Here is a 21,961-nt window from a genome sequence, read left to right on the forward strand (position 1 = left end):
GAGGAGAATATCGGAGGCTGGATACAGTGTGAGGAGAATATCGGAGGCTGCATACAGTGTGCGGAGAATATCGGAGGCTGCATACAGTGTGAGGAGACTATCGGAGGCTGCGTACAGTGTGAGGAGAATATCGGAGGCTGCATATAGTGTGAGGAGAATATCGGAGGCTGCATACAGTATAAGGAGAATATTGGAGGCTGCATACAGTGTGAGGAGAATATCGGAGGCTGCATACAGTATAAGGAGAATATCGGAGGCTGCATACAGTGTGAGGAGAATATCGGAGGCTGCATACAGTATAAGGAGAATATTGGAGGCTGGATACAGTGTGAGGAGAATATCGGAGGCTGCATACAGTATAAGGAGAATATCGGAGGCTGCATACAGTATAAGGAGAATATTGGAGGCTGCATACAGTGTGAGGAGAATATCGGAGGCTGCATACAGTATAAGGAGAATATTGGAGGCTGGATACAGTGTGAGGAGAATATCGGAGGCTGCATACAGTGTGAGGAGAATATCGGAGGCTGCATACAGCGTGAGGAGAATATCGGGAGAGGCAGGGGAAGGGAGGAGAGGCGTCTTGTCTGACTTGCTGTGAGAGTCGGATTCTCTAGTAATTGTCTGTGGAACTCATCTCCTGCAGGGACTTGTCTGTGTGACATGTCAAAAGTTTTTTAAAGTGACAGTAACGCTTTAATTCAGGTTCCAGTCTAGTAAAAACAGTAATCACCTTCCACATTCTCCAAGTTGAGGACTCGAGGACACATTTAGTTTTTAGAAAAATTATTTTTTTATTCTGTATTTAAAAATAAAAATAACTAAAACAAAGCACCATATTGTGTGTACAGTTACAGGCGGCTATTGTCACATACACATGGTCAGTCATATGTAAAGTGGATGTAAATCCAGAATGTTATAGTGCAAACTGTGGTGGAGCACAACATGGAAAGAGAGAGTGTACACCTCATAGACGGGAGATGTTGTAGGACAGGTTGAGCACCATTGCTTCCTCATACCTGGGAGATTATAGGACAACCCATCCCGTACGTCATGTCCATATAAAAGTAACACTGTATCTGACTGTAATCAACACCTCTCACAATGAGTTCTTAATCCCAGTGTAGGCAACCATTGTATCTAATACTATGTGACCAGGTCATGACTATGATGATCACATTGATCTTAGCCCCGTAACATGCAGTCCAGTTTTTTCAGGCCAAAAATGTTAGAAATATCCCTGTTGGCCCAACCAGGGTCAGACAGCCCAAGCATGGTCACACTGGGTCACACCGGGAGTACAACTGGGATCAGGCTGGCCTACCAGAAGTACAACTGGGATCAGGGTGGCCCACCAGAAGAACAACTGGGATCAGACTGGCCCACCAGAAGTACAACTGGGATCAGGCTGGCCTACCAGAAGTACAACTGGGATCAGGGTGGCCCACTGAAAGAACAACTGGGATCAGACTGGCCCACCAGAAGTACAACTGGGATCAGGCTGGCCCACCAGAAGTACAACCGGGATCAGGCTGGCCCACCAGAAGTACAACTGGGATCAGACTGGCCCACCAGAATTACAACTGGGATCAGACTGGCCCACCAAAGGTACAATTGAGACCAGACCCATCAGAAGCCTAAATAAAGACAGACTAGCCCATCAGAAGCACAACTGGGATCTGGCTAGTCTACCCAAAATACAGATGGCATCAGACTGGCCAGACAAAGGCACAACTGAGATCAGGCTGGCCCATCGGAAGCCTAATCAGGGTCAGACTACACCACCAGAGGCCCAACTGGGATCAGAGTGGTCTATCCAAGACACAGATGGAATCAGTCTGGCCTACCAAGGCCCAAGTGGTCAGGTTACACCACCAGATGACGCTCATAATCCTTAAGCTCCATCCATGGATAGTTTACAGGACCAGTTGTTGGGTTTATCAGTCTTTTGTGTTATTTCACAAATAACCTGTTGGTTTCGGCACTTGACATGGCACTTTTAGGAGGCTGGCATTGCCCATTCCATCCAGGTGGGTAACCGTATCTTTCCATTTTGGCAACTTTAAACGCCCTTTACCCCAAGCACATAATCTCCTCTGGGGTTGGCATGAAGTGTTTTTCATACCCAGAAGTAAAAGCCGGAGCCTTATTAAGTAGAGTGGATGGCTGTGGCGGTGATGGTGGTGTTATCAGTGGTGGTGATGGTGGTGGAGGTGGTGTTGGTGGCTGAGGTGGAGGCTCTATCTCTTCCACTACTTCGATAAGAGGATTAAGGGAAACCTGTAAAAATATAAGCACATATATACGGTGCTAGATAAGAAATGGGAGGTTTCTTGTAATTACAATGTCTGACCTCCGGGGGCACTGTTCAAACATTTCTCCCATTATCTCTCATCATTTTTTACTTCTTACAGGAATTTCAAAGCTTTAACAAAAAGGTTTGGGCACATTATAGATCCCCGCTCTTCAGAAATGGCAGGATTCAGCCTTGAAATAATTTAAGGTGGAATTCTGTTTTAGGCTAGGTTCACACTCTGTATCTGTGCGGCTGTATTGCGGGCGGTAAATAATCGGCCGGATTTTTCCGGTTCATGCGTACGCTGGAAAGTATACGATATACGGCTGCACAGTGCACACTATGTATGAATCTACGGCCCGATCGTAAACTGACCCGTAAAAAATGAACAAGACCATTGTTTGCGGCTGGAAATGCGGCGGTGGATTGACAGGCAGTCCGTACGGACTACTTAAAAAATAGCCGGCAATGATGCCGAATGCCCAATGCCTCTAATAGTTAATATATTAAATTAATAAAACACATTTTCTTTGTAATAAAGTCCGTTTCGTTGTTCAATAATTTAATTCTAACGAATCTATCATTGTGCAATTAAATATACTGTTAAAATAAATATATATATAAATAAATGTATATTTATATATATTTATTTTTTGACAGTATATTTAATTGCACAAAGATGGATTCGTTTAAATTAAATTATTGAACAACGAAACTGATTTTATTTCAACGAAAATGTGTTTTATTAATTAAATATTAATTAGTACAGGAAGCTCCATAAGCCGTTAATTCATATTGCCGGCAATAGAGCATTCTTTACTAATCATCACTTTACTTTAATTAAAACATCATGTTTCTTCTAATTATGTTATCACAATAGCATTATTAGAAGAAACATTTAGAATTATATGTGCGCTCAGCTGATTGGCTGATCGGCTGAGCGCACATATAAAGAGCCGGTCCGCAGTACAGTGACTTCATTGTGCTGCGGACCAGCGAAGAGGACACATCGGGGTGAGTATAGAGCTCTCCCCACCCCCTCCCCTGCACTGCACCCATCCCAGCAAGGAAGGGGGGGTCACTTAACCCCTTGCTGGGATGGGTGCAGTCTGACATCAGTCTGGCCCCCAAGGGGTTAAGGCGGGATGCAATACATCCTCCCTTAACCCCTTGGGGGCCAGACTGTAAGCAGCGATCTGTAAAGATGCTGCATACTGTAAGGAGCACAACACCGCTCACAATGATGGGTGTTGTGCTCCTGTTTGTGTGTTTTTTGTGTGTTTCTCCCTTTTTGTTTTTCAGATATCGGTATCCTGTGGATTACGTCGGATTCCGTGGACTACGTCGATGACCAGCGGTTGTTTGTTGTTTTTTTTTAATAAAATGGTCAATGAGGGGTGTGGGGGTGTTTTTATTTGAATAAAAAAAATTTTTAACTTGTGTCTTGTCTTTATTTCTTTACTTTATAGACTTAGTAGTGGAAGCCGTCTAATAGACGGAATCCATTACTAAGTCGGGGCCTAGTGTTAGCCGGTATAAAATGGCTAACACTAACCCCCTATTATTACCCCAGTACCCAATGCCACCAGGGGTACTGGGAAGAGCCGGGTGCCAGTGGTCCCGGAGCGTCAAAATTGGCGCTCCTGGACCGGGCGGCAGCAGGCTGGTAAGATTTAGGCTGGGGAGGGCCTAAACCAATGGCTCTTCCCACCCTGGTGTTACCAGGCTGCTGTCGTTTGGTTTTTAACCTGGCTGGTTATAAAAATAGGGGGGACCCTATGCGCTTTTTTTTTTAAATAAATAAATAATTTAAAACGCATAGGGTCCCCCCTATTTTTATAACCAGCTGGGTTAAAAAACAAACGACAGCAGCCTGGTAACACCAGGGTGGGAAAAGCCATTGTTTTAGGCCCTCCCCAGCCTAAATCTTACCAGCCTGCTGCCGCCCGGTCCAGGAGCACCAATTTTGACGCTCCGGGACCACTGGCACACGGCTCTTCCCAGTACCCCTGGTGGCATTGGGTACTGGGGTAATAATGGGGGGTTAGTGTTAGCCATTTTATACCGGCTAACACTAGGTCCCGACTTAGTAATGGATTCCGTCTATTAGACGGCTTCCACTACTAAGTCTATAAAGTAAAGAAATAAAGACAAGACACAAGTTAAAAAAATTTTTTATTCAAATAAAAACACCCCCACACCCCTCATTGACCATTTTATTAAAAAAAAACAACAAACAACCGCTGGTCATCGACGTAGTCCATGGAATCCGACGTAATCCCCAGGATACCGATATCTGAAAAACAAAAAGGGAGAAACACACAAAAAACACACAAACAGGAGCACAACACCCATCATTGTGAGCGGTGTTGTGCTCCTTACAGTATGCAGCATCTTTACAGATCGCTGCTTACAGTCTGGCCCCCAAGGGGTTAAGGGAGGATGTATTGCATCCCCCTTAACCCCTTGGGGGCCAGACTGATGTCAGACTGCAACCATCCCAGCAAGGAAGGGGTTAAGTGACCCCCCTTCCTTACTGGTATGGGTGCAGTGCAGGGGAGGGGGTGAGGAGAGCTCTATACTCACCCCGATGTGTCCTCTTCGCTGGTCCGCAGCACAATGAAGTCACTGTGCTGCGGACCCGCTAATTATATGTGCGCTCAGCCGATCAGCCAATCAGCTGAGCGCACATATAATTCTAAATGTTTCTTCTAATAATGCTATTGTGATAACATAATTAGAAGAAACATTTGATGCTTTAATTAAAGTAAAGTGATGATTAGTACAGAAAGCTCTATTGCCGGGAATATGAATTAACGGCTTACTGGAGCTTCCTGTACTAATTAATATTTAATTAATAAAACACATTTTCGTTGTAATAAAATCAGTTTCGTTGTTCAATAATTTAATTTAAACGAATCCATTATTGTGCAATTAAATATACTGTCAAAAAATAAATATATATAAATATACATTTATTTATATATATATATTTATTTTAACAGTATATTTAATTGCAAAATGATGGCTTCGTTTAAATTTAATTATTGAACAATGAAAGGGAGTTTATTACAACGAAAATGTGTTTTATTAATTCAATATATTAACCATGAGAGACATCGGCATTACTGCAGAGGATCGCAAACCCCGGTAATAGCAATTCATGTAAACTGTGTTCCCTGCTTTCCCAGATGCATCCAGAGGTGTTTGCGTCACTTTCTTAAGATTTTATTTGTTATTTTTAGTTGAACCAGATTTCCAAGTAAATGACCGTATGTTTTCAGCCGCATGTCTATTTTTTCCCACGGCCGTAGTTTCAGCCGCACATTTCCAGCCGCATAAAAAATACAGCCGCACACATACATAGTGTGAACATAGCCTTAAAGTGGACTTACCTAGTGACCTTATTTCTTAGTTACTGACTTAATCATAACGCATCAGAGAAAAGATGGCATGCACTGTCTTGACTTGTCTTATATATATAGGGTCTTGGAGACCCATATGCAGGAACTGTTTATACTACATTCCCACAGCTCTTGCCTCCACTTGCTTTAGGAATGCGGCATTATAATCGATTGTAGCAGGAACCTTATCCCGGTGGATAATAAACGATAAATTGTTTTGCCTGTTTCCTAAACAAGCAGAGGACGTCATCGCTCCCCTCCCCTCCACATACTCTAAGTATACAGAAATCTGAGTCTGCATTTTGTCAATCCCGTCTGAAACGTGCCGGGACAATAAAACACGTGAGTCAGCATTACATATGGGGGAAGTGGGTGGATAATGGCAGACGTCTGCTTATTCGTTGTCTCCCACCACAGCCAACAGAGTAGCCAGCACACCCCACATAGAGCCCAGATCAGCAAAACCCCATGTGCCCTTTGCGGATTAAACATTAACTTTGGCTGTCATCTATCTAGTATATGTCAGTGCTCCACCTAGCTCTTCCAATAAACCTCAGAAGGGGGCGCTGTAATAATGTACATATATGAGCAGGGCTGTCCATCCTGTCACATTGTAAGCACAAGAATAGCGCTAACAAAAATGTATACAGATTTGGTCATAAATGGTACCTACCTCCTGGGGTTGCCACGTGTTGCCACTGGATGTCAAGAAGAGTTCTTTAAATTTAGCCTCCGGTTTGGGAATTTTGGGCCAAAATGAGATCTTACAATCACAAAAACACATAAAGACTATGCAGACAAAGAATATGAGGATGACTATGGCCACTATGAGCAACGCACGGTGACGATTCTCTAAAAATAATAAGAAAAGGTGTTGGATGAGTACCAAAGAGGACACAATGGCACTTAAATATATACTGGATTGGTGCAGAAGGTTTGATGTGCATACCTGTAATCTGGAGGATTCTTTGGGGACCCTCACCCACTCTCGTTGAAGCCGTCATCCAGATAGTATAGCCAGTGCCTGATGACAGTCCTAAGAGGGACATGCTACCACTCCTGTTAGATACTAGGAAAAAAAACTGCATTACCAGTAAACCATGGCCCAAAGATATACAGTGCAAATATACAGGCTAAAAAAGAGTGCTATGTATTAGTAAGGATTTAAAGGAATAGTGATGACTACCACCTATGACTATGGTTATGCAATATAAATGAGATAAGTGAAGAAAAGGGAACAGTAATGGGAACCTAAGCAATGCCAATCATCCTTTTATAATATTCATTGAAATATCACTTACAATAATCGATGTAGGATAGAAGTCAGGAGTATTCATGTGGAGTTAGTAACTTATCTATTATGTTAGGGCCCTATTACACCAACAAATTATCTGACAGTTTTTTTAAGCCAAAGCCAGGAATGGATTTGAAAATCTCAGTCTATCCTTTGTTACCTGTTCACTGTTTATGGTCTGTTCCTGGCGTTGGCTCAAAAAAATCTGTCAGATAATCAGCTGGTGTAATAGGGCCCTTGGGGTCCTATTACACAAAGCGATTTTTAACGATTAACGAATAACGATAAACAATCGCAAATTAGATACTTTATCGTGAACCTGAAATCGCTCACTATATTACACAGAACGATAGTCGTTAGTTACGACCGTTACTATGATCGTTATTGCGATCGTTACTACGATGGTTTACTCCTTCTGATCCGAGTAAAACAATGAACAATGTGCTATTACACTGAACGATTAGTAATCAAATACGGAACTTGAGCGAACGAATGTGGAATTACAGCCAATGATTAGCAAATTATTAACGATAATTTTAGGTTTAGATATAAATCAACAATCAATGACATACAAAAGATTTTTCTATCGTTGCCTGCAATTACACAGAACAATTATCGTTTAAATTTGAACAATATAATGATTTCTCGCACGATAATCGCCCTGTGTAATAGGGCCCTTAGAGTGTTGGTATGGATATGTGTGCAGTGAGATTAATATATAGTATGATAAGGAACAGTAATGGGTACCTGTGTGATGCCAATCATCCTTTTATAATGTCCTTTCATATACCAATTATATTAGATGTATCCATGTAGCTTCTGGCATACATTGGGAGAATATGTCTATAAATATGTGTGCAGTACTTTTATAGTATGATGGGAACAGCAATGAGTACCTACATGACATGGTTCTTCTTTTTATAGCTTCTTTTGATATACCAATTGTAATAAGTGAAGTAAAAAAAGAAGTATCCAAAAAAAGAGGTATCCATGCGGTACAAGTGACTTTCATACAATCTGACAACATGGAGGAATATATATATATCTCTGTAATAATACTTATATACAGTAGTATGATAAGTAACAGTGATGGGCACCTGTGTGGTTTCAATACTGTGACTAAGAAGAAGAAACAGTAGTAGGAAAAAAAATAGGGAACCAGACTGATGGGCTGTATACATGAAAGGGAACAGTAATGGGTACCTACGTGATACCAATCAGCCATTTACAATTAACTTTGCTGACGTAAAAAAGAAGTTAGAAGTATCCATGGGGTGTTATTTACCTGTATACAATGGATATCTACAGAGTTATTATAGTTATGTTTAATAGTATGATAAGGAACATGAGTGGTTACCTATAAAGAAGGGACAGTAATGGGGGCACACATGGTGCCAAACCTAGTTGCCTTTATGCAGATATATGGTAAGAGGTGTCCAATTTTAGTCATCCTTATACACAGTGTAACAGTACAATAATGGGTGCACATTTGGTGCCAGTATTAGTTGCTTATGTATACAGTGAAAGGGGGAGCAGTCATTTGAACAATGATGATGGATACCTCTATGATGCTCAGAGCGGTTCCTGCTTTTCAAGTAGATGCTATTATGTGTAATGATTCCTCTCCTGTGCTGTATTGGTATCTCTTCCCATGAGACAAGGACATTTCCATCAGAGAGAGTGTGGATGAAGAAGTATGGTGCAGCAGTGGGAACTGGCAGATAAGAATAGAGAGAAAAAAAAAGGAACCTTTCAGCCACAATGGGAACCTGCATTCATATCAAAACCTAGAGGTAGAAGACTATACTGCCACCTGTTGTTCACTGTCTGTATGATAAGTATATGAATATCAGTAACAACAGTGCCACCTATAGGTTAGTGCTAACATTTGCTTCTTTTTTTCAGCAATAAAGGAAACTTTATATAACTCTTATGTACAGTTTGGTTTTAGGAGACAATGTTGTTATGTAAATAGGGTGTTGGCTCCAAATGGGACATGTTCAGTTTTTGCTTTTTAATACCATTAATATAAAGTCAGCTGAACCTATTTTGGTGTGACAACCAAATCTAATGTGTCTAGTGGCCAATCAACTCTACCAGATAACACGGGGAAGAGAAGGATCAGGCAGTTCAATTTCAACATACATGCCTGATCCTTGTGTTCTGATGGTAGAACACAAGGCCAGCTGAGTATACAAGCATATGAGGGATGTATCTAAGGTGTATGGCCAGCCTATATTCTAAGTTAATGCAGAACCTAATGTTCGGAGGGGTCTGAATTGGAGTGGATAAGGACTCAGAAGTGATTTGAAGGGGCCTGAAGAGTGTATCCTTGTGTATACTGTATACTGTTCACAATGCAGGGTTATTTTGGAAGCACAAATACACTATTGGTGTAAGTGCTGTGCACGCTCACACGCTTACCTTCCTCTTGGCTATAGGCTTCAGTGGAGAAGGCCTTGGTGCAGCTACTGTTAGAGAGGACATACACTGAGATGGAGTAAGGGACCCCAGACGTAAGGGTACCTGCAGGCAGACATAGTATAGGGTTATATAAAGGGGTAATAGAGTATACTAAATATAAAAAAGTTATTAGCTCTAAAAAAGTACAACTATAACATATACAGTAAACTGTAACCCTATAAAAGGTTACATGCAGGAGTACAATTATAATAACAGAGCACAAAATACCATACAGTGCTATGCAGTATCCAACCTATACACTACATACATATTATACTATACCACCATACAGTGAATACATATTATATTACCATACAGTGCTATGCAGTATCCAACCTATACACTACATACATATTATACTATACCACCATACAGTGAATACATATTATATCACCATACAGTGCATACACATTATATCACCATACAGTGAAATGCTGTATCTAACCCATACAGTGCATACATATTACACCACCATACAGTGCTATGCAGTATCCAACCCATACAGTGCATACATATTACACCACCATACAGTGCTATGCAGTATCCAACTCATACAGTGCATATATATTATACTACCATATAGTGCTATGCAGTATCCAACCCATACAGTGCATATATATTATACCACCATACAAAGCTATGCAGTATCCAACCCATACAGTACATACATATTACACCACCATACAGTGCTATGCAGTATCCAACTCATACAGTGCATATATATTATACTACCATATAGGGCATACTTATTATCCAACCCATACAGTACATACATATTACACCACCATACAGTTCTATGCAGTATCCTACCTATAAAGTGCATACATATAATACCACCATATAGTGCATACATATTATCCAACCTATATATTGCATACATATTATACCACCATACAGTGCTATGCAGTAGCCAACCTATGTGACCATACAGGGTACAAGTACTTCAAATAATATCAGTATACAGTGCTCATATACCACCATACCGTATCTAACCATACCCCTGTATAGTGAGTGACGATAACATAAAAAACACTAACTCCTCGAAGATCTCCACTATGTAATTATATAAGACAGCCATACAGTGCCCACATAATGATACTGCACTCAGGCATCACAATCATTAGCTATTGAATTCTGCTTGTATAGCACTATATATTGCACTATATACCTACAGATGTGTCTGGGCAGAGGGGATCACATACTGATGTATATGTTTACATGATGTCTGTGAGACCCTCACCTGGGAGTTGTAGTGCCTCAGTGAGTGCCTGATGTCTGGTCCAGTGCACCTGTGTCTTCTCGTCCTCTCTCAGCTCTCTCCACTCCACTATGTAGCCCAGGACCTTGTCCATCCTTGGGGGGTCATCACATCGGATACTGATTCTTCCCTGTGCGTCTCCCTGGACTGTGCAGCTAAAAGGAGCAGCATCTAATATGTCTGTAAGAACAATAGTCACTGACTATAATCAATGAAAACAAAAGGAATCACAAGATAACAGACAGAGACAGGAGGAGTTATAGAACAGCATACAGTGACAGGAGGAGCTACAGAATAACATACAGTGACAGGAGGAGCTACAAGACAACATACAGTGACAGGAGGAGCTACAGAATAACAGTGACAGGAGGAGCTACAAGACAACATACAGTGACAGGAGGAGCTACAGAATAACATACAATGACAGGAGGAGCTACAGAATAACATACAGTGACAAGAGGAGCTACAGAACAGCATAAAGTGAGAGGAGGAGCTACAGGATACAGCATAGTGTCAGGAGGAGCTACAGGACAGCATACAGTGACAAGAGGAGCTACATAACATACAGTGACAGGAGGAGCTTCAGGATACAGCATAGTGTCAGGAGGAGCTACAGGACAGCATACAGTGACAGGAGGAGTTTCGGGATACAGCACAGTGACAGGAGGAGCTACATAACATTCAGTGACAGGAGGAGCTACAGGACAACATAAAGTGATAGGAGGAGTTACAGGAAAAAGCACAGTGACAGGAGGAGCTACAGCATTCAGCACAGTGACAGGAGGAGTTACAGATACAGCACAGTGACGGGAAGCTACAGGATACAGCATACAGTGATAGGAGGAGTTACAGGAAAAAGCACAGTGACAGGAGGAGCTACAGCATACAGCACAGTGACAGAAGGAGCTACAGGATACAGCACAGTGACAGGAGGAGCTACAGGATACAGCACAGTATTTGGACATATAAGGATATAGGACAGTAATAAATCACCTGTACACTGCGGGGTCACACACGCTGGGGGTCCTAGTCCTTCAGAGTTCCTGGCTCTGACACACACTGGTGATGACTGGGCAGGGAGCACCTTGCTACAACATGGCTCCTCAGTGATCGTCTCCTCCACCCCGTAAGTCACCTGGTAACCAAGGATTTTGCCTCTAGCAGAGTCCTGGTCCAATGGCTGCGATAACAAAGAGAAGGTATCAGAGTCACCGCCATGTTCTCCTCTATCGATCATGTCATTTTTATACCGTGAACTGTACGTTGATGAGAAATACATCTTCCACAATGCAGAGCAGCAGAGTGCAGTGCCCTCTGTAGGATTGTTGGGGCGCATTATGATTTCTTCTCTATTACATCTAAAGCTACAGTTTGCATTTCCCTGGCATCCTGGGCAGGGCATTGTGGGAAGTCAATGTACATAGCTACATCAACACTGTCAGCTTATATGCCTGACAACAGGAGTGGAGATAAACTGTAGTCTGTTTCCAAGGGCAACCGACAAAACAACACAACTTTACCTTCCACATTACTAGAAGTGAAGATCCATTCTGCAAACTTCTCCATATATCGACACTTCCATTAGGAACTGAGAGGGGGGAAGATGAGAGATGACATGAGATGGTGAGATTGGAGGATGTGATGAAGACTGAAGAGGGAAATGGTGAAAGAGGTGGGGGGGATGGAGGTTGAGAACATGAAGGCACAAGGACCTGGTGGTGTATGGTGAGGTGATGCATATATATATATATATATATATATATATATATATATATATATATATATATATTGGTGCTGAGGAGTGGACTTGGACTTTCTACTCCTAAAGTGATGGACATATATACATAGAGAAGGTGACAACTAGTGGAGATACAGACAGTAGGGCTTGTAGTCGTGAACAGTAATGGTGTGATGGTCTAAATCCAGGCTACTACCTAATTTCTATGGTGGCTTCCAGGAAAGACATTTACCATTGGTGGCAGTGGGCAGGTTAGATACCTGTTTGACATAAGCGACATTAAATATATTGGCAGCTGCCGATCCCTCTGCTGAAGTTAACTGGAAGAACTGGAGATGCAAATGTCTATGGCCAAAGAGCAGTGATGGGTGAAGGGACTGGCAGTATAACATGTGGTATAAGAGTCTAGACCTGAAAGACAGACAGGTGCAGCAATGGGCTCCTCTTACCCATCTCAGGACTAGTTAGGATGTGACTCTCGCTCCATGGACTTCCTTTATTATTATTCTCATCTGGTAGATATCGGATCTGGAACTCATACTGTGTGTACGGTACAGGGTCATCCAGTACGTATCTAGTTTCCTCCAGGTCACTGCCATCTACCTGTAGTTTTTGGATCAGAACAATAAGATGTTAATGCCAGCTTTTCTGGTGGTCTAGGGTTGTAGAGGTGTTAATGCTAGCTTCCCTGGTGGTCTATGGTTGTAGAGATGTTATTGCAAGTTTCCCTGGTGGTCTAGGGTTGTAGAGGTATTAATGCCAGCTTCCTTGGTGGTCTAGGGTTGTAGAGGTATTAATGCCAGCTTCCCTGGTGGTCTAGGGTAGTAGAGGTATTAATGCCAGCTTTCCTGGTGGTCCAGGGTTGTAGAGGTGTTAATTCCATCTTTCCTGGTGGTCTAGGGTAGTAGAGGTATTAATGCCAGCTTCCCTGGTAGTCTAGGGTAGTAGAGGTATTAATGTCAGCTTTCTGGTGGTATAGGGTTGTAGTGGTGTTATTGCCAGCTTCCCTGGTGGTCTAGGGTAGTAAAGGTATAAATGTTAGCTTTCCTGGTGGTCTAGGGTTGTAGAGGTATTAATGCCAGCTTCCCTGGTGGTCTAGGGTAGTAGGGGTTACTGCATACTGGTATACACTGAATTCAGTAGGAGTATACAATAAAATCTATAATGCTATATACCACCATACGTTACCACCCCACGTTACTAACCTCCATCCAGTTGTGAGGTCCCAGTATGCGATACCTCAGCTCCACCGGCGGTTGCTCCAGCTTCCATTCCTCTGGATGTTTCCAGGTAACTTCTAGACCATTACTTTCCGAAATGGAAGAATTAAGCAGCGGAGGTCTTATGAATACTGCCAGAGATGAGAGAATTTCATGAGCAGACATTCCTGCTGAAATGTATCCCTTTCTCAATGTCCTGAGTTGTATTATACTTCAGAGCTGCATTCACAATTCTGTAGGCTTCAAAACTAAATCCTCCTCGTAAACCCTGCTTGTTCAGTGTCTTTTTCATAGGTCTTTATATTTGGCCATGTAAACAATCCCTAAATGTCTCTCTTCCCTGTAATCTGCTTCCCACTGCCTGTTGTCAGGGGATATCTGTCTCTAGAAGCAGCCTCAGCAAGACAGATTACAAGAAGTTGGGGTGGGGCTTACCATATGCTCTGGGCAGGAGAGGGGAAGTGAGAGAGAAAGAAAGAGAGAGAGAGAGAGAGAGAGAGAGAGAGAGAACGACTGACAAAGCCTTAGCTGTGAGTGTTGTATACTTACTGTTATGTCCATAGTCACTGTAGGTGAAGTTGTGAGTGTGATTCTTGCCTCCTCCACTCAATGTGAGATGATACTCATGATCTATCACCAGATCTTTCCGTGGGATTAGCAACCAGTTTTGGGTAACGTTAAAGAGAAAAGGAGGTTCATCAGGACTAAAGGAAGCAAATAAAGGACGGATTATTACCTCAAAGACAAGTCCACAGATGTGTGTGTGATCTGCTGCACACTTACTTTTTAAGATTCTTCAATGATACTGAGTGCTCAGTCCTGACCTCACTTCTCCATGAACAGTTTAGGTTTCTAATCTCGTCTTGAATTACACAACAGACCGAGCAGTCATGGAAGAGCCCTGATTATAAAAGAGAATAAAGTCACTGAGAAACAGGTAGAGGCACACATAGATCAATGCTGCAGGGCCTGCCTCCTGTACACATATATCCTATAATAATACGGCTTCTATGTACAGAATATAACTACTATAATACGAACTGGAGAGAATGGAACCGCTGCACATCCCATCTATGGCTGATACTAATGCCGCTAGGCCTATATTAAAAATCAACACCAGAGTGTCTGTATATGAATTGATCAAGCCATATTGCCCCGTGTACCACCGTGCAGGTCCCCTGGTCCACATGGGTCCCTACGCTAAATCCACACCGTGTCGGTCAGCGACCGCCAACCCCGCAAAGCGTGCACGTGCAGGGAAGGGAGGCCATGGAATGGCCCTGCAACCCCAATGTCACAGGACCAGACCCAAAAAGCCCCACCAAAACCCGGCCAGCACCTTCCCCACCTAGGCCTAGCGGCACTCTGGTGTTGATTTTTAATATAGGCCTAGCGGCATTAGTATCAGCCATAGATGGGATGTGCAGCGGTTCCATTCTCTCCAGTTCGTGTATAACTACTATAATACTGCTCCTATATACAAGACTATAACTACTATAATACTGCCCCTATATACAAGAATATAACTACTATAATACTGCCACCTATATACAAGAATATAACTACTATAATACTGCTACTATATACGGGAATATAACTACTATAATACTGCCCCTATATACAAGAATATAACTACTATAATACTGCCCCCTATGTACAAGAATATAACTACTATAATACTACTCCTATATACAGGAATATAACTACTATAATGATCTTTTTATTTAAAACTTACACCAAATTATTACAGTGTATTTACATTAAAATCATAGAAAATAAAGATATTGTTACATTACTTGATAACATTACAGAAAACATGACACATGGATGTTTCTCCAATACACATTGTGTGGGTCACATTTCAGGTCTCTCTTATATACAGTCTTTAGAGACTCTATGATGTTACATGTGACTTTATGGCAGGAGATACTTTCCTTATTGATGACCAGGCAGCAGCGAGCACACCACAGATGGTAAATGGTCACCATATTTATCACATATAGAGTACTCCTGTTATAATTACCAAGCCCTGGAGAAAATTGTCCATACAGCAACTGATAGTACGGCTGTCCCACAAGATGATGGAGTTTCAGAGACAGGGACACAGCCTCCCATACCTCTACACTAAAGGGGCACTCTAACAGCAGATGCTCCATGGTCTCAGTCATCTGGCCACACTCTTCTCTAGGACAGGATCGGTCTGGAACGTTCCTACACTTCAGATTTTCTCTGACATACATCTTGCCATGGAATCCCAGCCAGGCCACGTCTCTCATATGAAGGGGGACTCTAGGGTCTGATAGGATTTTTGCGGCCTGCCTCACCTCAAGGTTTGGGGCACCCCTCAATTCTATCTGGACCTTAAACTGAGACCTGAGAAGGTTATTATACATCTCCTTCCTAGTGAGTGCTCGGATGTCCTCATATAGGATCCCCCATCTAATAATCTTACTGATCACTTGCACACTGTACCAGGACACGCTGCACTTAACCCGCCCGCAGATCCTCTTAATGGGGCCACCCACCGACCACACAGACAAGAACTGATGGATCTGGTTCCTGAACAAACTACACCATGGCTTCTCCACAGAGATTTTACAGAAGGAGAAATTCTTCATCAGGAACATTAGACTGAAGAAGAGCTCGGGGCAAGGCATGGAGAGACCCCCCTCCTTATGGGGGAGATAGACAATGTTCCTTCTCACAACATGTACCCTGCTACCCCACAAGAAGTGGAAGAAGGTGTTTGTTAGTCTGGGTAACAGATTATTAGGCACAGGGAATACCACACTGAGATAGAGGAAGATGGGCAGCAGGAAGGTTTTTACCAGGCGGATCTTCTCCTGATATGCCAGCCTCCAATGCTTCCAGCTCTGCACCCTCCGCTCACACTCCAGCAGCTTCTCCTCCCAGTTCCCCTTCCCTTCATCCACATCCCCAAACACAACACCAAGGATCCTAATCTTATCCTGCACCATCTTGAAGGGCACCGGGAAGACACCATTGTTACTGCCCAACCACAAGGCCTCACTCTTCTCCATGTTTACAGCAGAGTTAGACACACTGGAAAATGCCGAAATCTCCTGCTCTAAGGCCAAACAATCCTGCCTAGAAGACAACAGAACAGTGACATCATCTGCGTATGCGCAAAACTTCACCTCCACCTTATCCCGCAGGTGACATCTCAGGCCTGTAAACTCCCTGTTCTCCTGCAACTTCCTTAAGAAAGGATCTAGGCTGAAGACATATAATAGCGGGCTGAGTGGGCAGCCTTGCCTCACACCGGACAGAATCCTGAAGGGATTTACTAGGTGACCATTGACTAGTGGCTGGCTTACCGCCTCTCTATACAAGATCCGCAGCCACTGTACAAAGCCGGCAGGAAGCCCATACTCCAACAACACACGGTACAGATAGTCATGGTGGACTCTATCGAATGCCTTACTCTGATCTAGGCCTATGACATAAGCCCCCACCTTATGCTGCTTCATGTAGGTAATGGTTTCTCTTACCAGCAATAAAGAGTCATCTATTGATCGACCTTGCACCCCGCAGGTTTGGCTGGATATGATCAGCTGATCTGTTACATCACTCAGTCTATAGTACAGGATCTTAGCCAGAATCTTATAATCAGTGTTTAGTAGAGATAATGGACGCCAGTTTCTGATATCTTTTAAATTACCTTTCTAGGCCAAAAGGACCAGCACAGATGTATATTGTGACTGGAGCAGCCGCCCAGCAGAGAGGGAGTCATTATACACCTGCACCAGGTCTGGGGCTAACAGGTCCCTGAACGTCTTATATAACTCACTGGTGAGGCCGTCCAGCAGAGAGGGAGTCATTATACACCTGCACCAGGTCTGGGGCTAACAGGTCCCTGAACGTCTTATATAACTCACTGGTGAGGCCGCCCAGCAGAGAGGGAGTCATTATACACCTGCACCAGGTCTGGGGCTAACAGGTCCCTGAACGTCTTATATAACTCACTGGTGAGGCCGTCCAGCAGAGAGGGAGTCATTATACACCTGCACCAGGTCTGGGGCTAACAGGTCCCTGAACGTCTTATATAACTCACTGGTGAGGCCGCCCAGCAGAGAGGGAGTCATTATATACCTGCACCAGGTCTGGGGCTAACAGGTCCCTGAACGTCTTATATAACTCACTGGTGAGGCCGCCCAGCAGAGAGGGAGTCATTATACACCTGCACCAGGTCTGGGGCTAACAGGTCCCTGAACGTCTTATATAACTCACTGGTGAGGCCGTCCAGCAGAGAGGGAGTCATTATACACCTGCACCAGGTCTGGGGCTAACAGGTCCCTGAACGTCTTATATAACTCACTGGTGAGGCCGTCCAGCCCCGGACTCTTGTTGCTCTTCAGGGAATCTATGCTCCTCTTTACCTCAGCCTCAGTTATGGGGTCAGTCATGCTATCTGCCTGTAGGGGGTCACTGATTCACTGATGATGTTACTGAGGTTCTCCTGCCCCGACTGCTCCTTCCCGCCATCATCTAATAAGGAGGTCATAAGCTTCCTGCTGACTCTGTTCTTGCAGGCAATGAAGGGGTCCGGGGTGTGAACCCCCCAATTGTCATACTTTCCCTCGGCCTTGAGAGATTTGAGGCGGTCATACTGCAGATCCCTCATCTTCTGCTTCACCTCGCTGACCTTCTTACTGTCCACATTCTCTCCACCATTCATCCTGCTGTACATGCGGCTGAGCTGCAATCTGAGGGCAGAATACCTCATATACTGCACATTACTGCGTCTCCTGGCTGCCCCCATAATAAACTGCTTGATGTCCCCTTTCATGCACTCCCACCACTCGGCTGTATCATCAAACATACACTGGGTGGTCCTGCGGTCACTATAGAAGGTGGTAAAAGCCTCCACAAACTCCGGATCCTGCAGCACCGAGCTGTTCACCTTCCAGTAACCTCTACCATAAAGCACAGCATGAGCCAGGTCCAAGGTCACACTCACCATACAATGGTCAGAACTCTATGGGGCTGATCCTGTACTGAGAACACATCATGTCTCTCTTCACATACACTCGGTCTATTCTGCTGGCGTTCCCTGCCTTATGGTAGGTGTAAGCTTTACCGCTACACTGTGAGCTATAGGGATCTACTAGATGAGCCTGCTGCACTACAGTATTGAGAAAGGTCTCATCATATCTCAGTCTCTTATGACTACTGGACCGGTCCACATTACATGCGACACTATTAAAGTCACCGCACAATATAAACACCTTAGATGTAAAACAAGCCCAAAGGACCAGAACGATGGGCCATGTCTCCAGTCTTTCCTGGCCGCAAACACATGAGCGCTGCTCTTCAGATAAGTCTGAAGGAAGAAGATGTCAGATCTCTCCTGAGACAGAAGCTGGTAGATCGCCTGTCGCCGGCTCTTAGTCCTCACACTGTTTACATTGATAGAGCTGAGTCTCAGTCTCATTCAGGTCACTTGGCCTTCTTAGTCCTTTTTCTCCTTCCACTGCTGTGACCTGTAGTTCCCCATCTCTTGGTGGACACTGAGGGTTCAGGGTCATCATCAGGAAGGGTTGAGGGAACTTGTTCTATTGTTGTCTCCTGCTCTTCTTCTCCCAGAGCACTGTACCTTCCAGAGGTGATCTCCAGCGCTGGCGGCTCAGCTGGCTTCTTGGTTGCAGTGATCTTTCTAGAGGAATCCACTGTTGTGTTTTTTCTTTTTACGATCTGGAACCCGTCATCATCTACACGGGTATTTGCAGCTGGATCTGTAGAGATGCTGGGCTGCTGTTTGGAGGGTTTAGTGACTGGTTGTCTGAGCACTTTACTTGTCTCTTCAGTGGCTGATGAGAGTTGTTGTGCAGCATCCGCAGGTGGTAGGTCAGTGGCTGATGAGAGTTGTTGTGCAGCATCCGCAGGTGGTATGTCAGTGGCTGATGAGAGTTGTTGTGCAGCATCCGCAGGTGGTATGTCAGTGGCTGATGAGAGTTGTTGTGCAGCATCCGCAGGTGGTATGTCAGTGGCTGATGAGAGTTGTTGTGCAGCATCCGCAGGTGGTATGTCAGTGGCTGATGAGAGTTGTTGTGCAGCATCCGCAGGTGGTAAGTCAGTTGTTGCTGCTGATACTTTTTGTGCAGCATCCCTAGGTGGACTAGCAGACTCTGTACTGGTGGATAATACTTCAGGCTCCGCAGTGATTAGTGCAGCATCCATAGATGGTTAATCTACATTGTCTGCTGGTACATGTGGTGCAGCATCCATAGACAGAACATGAGGCACTGCAGCAGGGTCACTGGTACCTTGTTTGACATTAGTACTGGTACTGGCGACTTCTGGGGCTATGCCCACACTTTCAGTGACGTCCTCCTGCTCTTCCTCCATGGCCTCGATGAGGGTCTCATTACACTTATTGTGTTCTGCATGTGGACAATCTTTGAATGTGTGACCTGGGCCAGAGCACAGATTACAGATGACCGGGCCCGTACAATCCTCCTTTCCATGCCCAAACTGTCCACATAACGAGCACTTGATACGAGAACAGTTCATGGCCAGGTGTCGGCCCCCACATCTATGGCAAAGACGTGGCTGACCTGGGTAATAGCATATCCCACGCTCTGAGCCCAGGTAAAAGGAGTGTGGTAGGTGTTTGGTCATGCCACTCTCTCGCCGGAGCTGAATCTTTACTGTATACCCACCATTCCAAATCCCCTCCTCATCGTATATTTTAGCCGGATGGCTCTTCACATCACACTGCCGGGTCAGCCAGTGGATTAGATCCGCCAGAGCCACCACCTCGGACTGGAACAGGATGGTGACGGTCACTACCTGAGGCTTGGACAACTATATTACCTGGAGGGGTTCCCACATCTTGTGACCTTTAGTATGATTGTAGATATTCCAGAATAAGTCCAGACTATACTGCAGCTTAAAGCTGATATCATAGATTCTGGTGGAGGGGATATGGATTAGGGCATACACCTCCGAGGCCTCAAACCGCATAAACTCTTTTAATAAAACTTTTCCAATGTACAGTCTAGAGGGGATGCTATCTTCTGGACCCGTATACCGGATCCTTACCGCATTCCTCCTCTGCGGTGTGGGGTTAGCTGACCCTGTAACACTGGAGAACAGTCTGTACTGAGGTCTGCCGGCAGAGGGATCAGTGCTGGGCCTCTCCACAGGATTACTGACACCAGGCTGTCCTGCTGATCCAACTGTGTGTGCTACTGGTGGCTGTGCACCCTTTACTCTACTCCCTGCAGGCCGCAGAGAGCCCCGTACACCGTGTGCTGCAGGCCGCAGAGAGTCCTGTATACTGTGTGCTGCAGGTCGCAGAGAGTCCTGTATACTGTGTGCTTCAGGCCGCAGAGAGTCCTGTATACTGTGTGCTTCAGGCTGCAGAGAGTCCCGTACACTGTGTGCTGCAGGCTGCAGAGAGTCCTGTATACTTTGTGCTGCAGGCCGCAGAGAGTCCTGCACACTGTGTGCTTCAGGCCGCAGAGAGTCCTGTATACTGTGTGCTTCAGGCCGCAGAGAGTCCCGTACACTGTGTGCTGCAGGCCGCAGAGAGTCCTGTACACTGTGTGCTGCAGGCTGCAGAGAGTCCTGTATACTGTGTGCTGCAGGCTGCAGAGTGTCCTGTATACTGTGTGCTGCAGAGTGTCCTGTATACTGTGTGCTGCAGGCTGTGCGGTTGGCTCTGGCATTAGCCGGCTCACACTCCCACTGTTCAGTGGGGTATCATATACAATGTCAGTACTTTGCTGCATAGTGGAGTCATTCTTACTCATATGACCTGAATTACAGTCAGAATCCTCTGCGTTTAACCCCTTGCTGGCTGGCACAGAACTCTCTGCATCATCATCACTGTCAATGTTTTCTACAGATCCGCCATTTTTTGGCGGAGTGCAGCGATTCCTCAGTAGCTGCTCCCCCAAATCTCACAAGTTTTCCCTGGTCCACAATGTCATATACTGTGTCATAGTTAATATCTTTTTTGTTAATAATGTCTCTCAGTCTCCTTCTCATACCTTGGGCTCTGGCCTCTCTCTTTCTCTCAATCGCCCAGTTTTCCACTTTGGGTGCGGTGTTTGTTCCCTCATCCAGTCTGCCCTTCATTATGGCCAGCTCACGTCTACAATCATCCAGCCTTTCACATTTCATCAACTTTACTTTAGGATCAGTCTCTTTCTTAATTTCATCTTTCAATTTGCCAATCTGCATTTCCAGCATAAATATATTTTTCCTTGTAACTTTTCTGTTAAATCCAACAACATTGCAAGATTCTGAAGACTCACCAG

The 21,961-nt window shown here is 44.3% G+C and overlaps 1 protein-coding gene across 1 annotated transcript in view; it reads right to left on the bottom strand.

The window, feature by feature from the left end:
• Positions 1 to 769: 769 nt before the first annotated feature.
• IL27RA (interleukin 27 receptor subunit alpha) overlaps positions 770 to 21,961 on the bottom strand; it is a 36,283-nt gene continuing 15,091 nt past the window's right edge. Inside the window, exons 3-14 of the mRNA XM_069978799.1 lie at positions 14,457 to 14,574; positions 14,223 to 14,377; positions 13,659 to 13,804; positions 12,903 to 13,056; positions 12,236 to 12,303; positions 11,709 to 11,895; positions 10,698 to 10,895; positions 9,419 to 9,520; positions 8,556 to 8,708; positions 6,650 to 6,769; positions 6,374 to 6,552; positions 770 to 2,280 (exon numbers count right to left, since the gene is read on the bottom strand). Coding sequence (XP_069834900.1) covers positions 2,074 to 2,280; positions 6,374 to 6,552; positions 6,650 to 6,769; positions 8,556 to 8,708; positions 9,419 to 9,520; positions 10,698 to 10,895; positions 11,709 to 11,895; positions 12,236 to 12,303; positions 12,903 to 13,056; positions 13,659 to 13,804; positions 14,223 to 14,377; positions 14,457 to 14,574 — 1,787 coding nt within the window. The 3' untranslated portion in view covers positions 770 to 2,073. The remainder of the gene's footprint in view (positions 2,281 to 6,373; positions 6,553 to 6,649; positions 6,770 to 8,555; positions 8,709 to 9,418; positions 9,521 to 10,697; positions 10,896 to 11,708; positions 11,896 to 12,235; positions 12,304 to 12,902; positions 13,057 to 13,658; positions 13,805 to 14,222; positions 14,378 to 14,456; positions 14,575 to 21,961) is intronic.

This window comes from Dendropsophus ebraccatus, chromosome 1 (genome assembly GCF_027789765.1).
Source record: "Dendropsophus ebraccatus isolate aDenEbr1 chromosome 1, aDenEbr1.pat, whole genome shotgun sequence".
Lineage (NCBI taxonomy): Eukaryota > Metazoa > Chordata > Amphibia > Anura > Hylidae > Dendropsophus > Dendropsophus ebraccatus.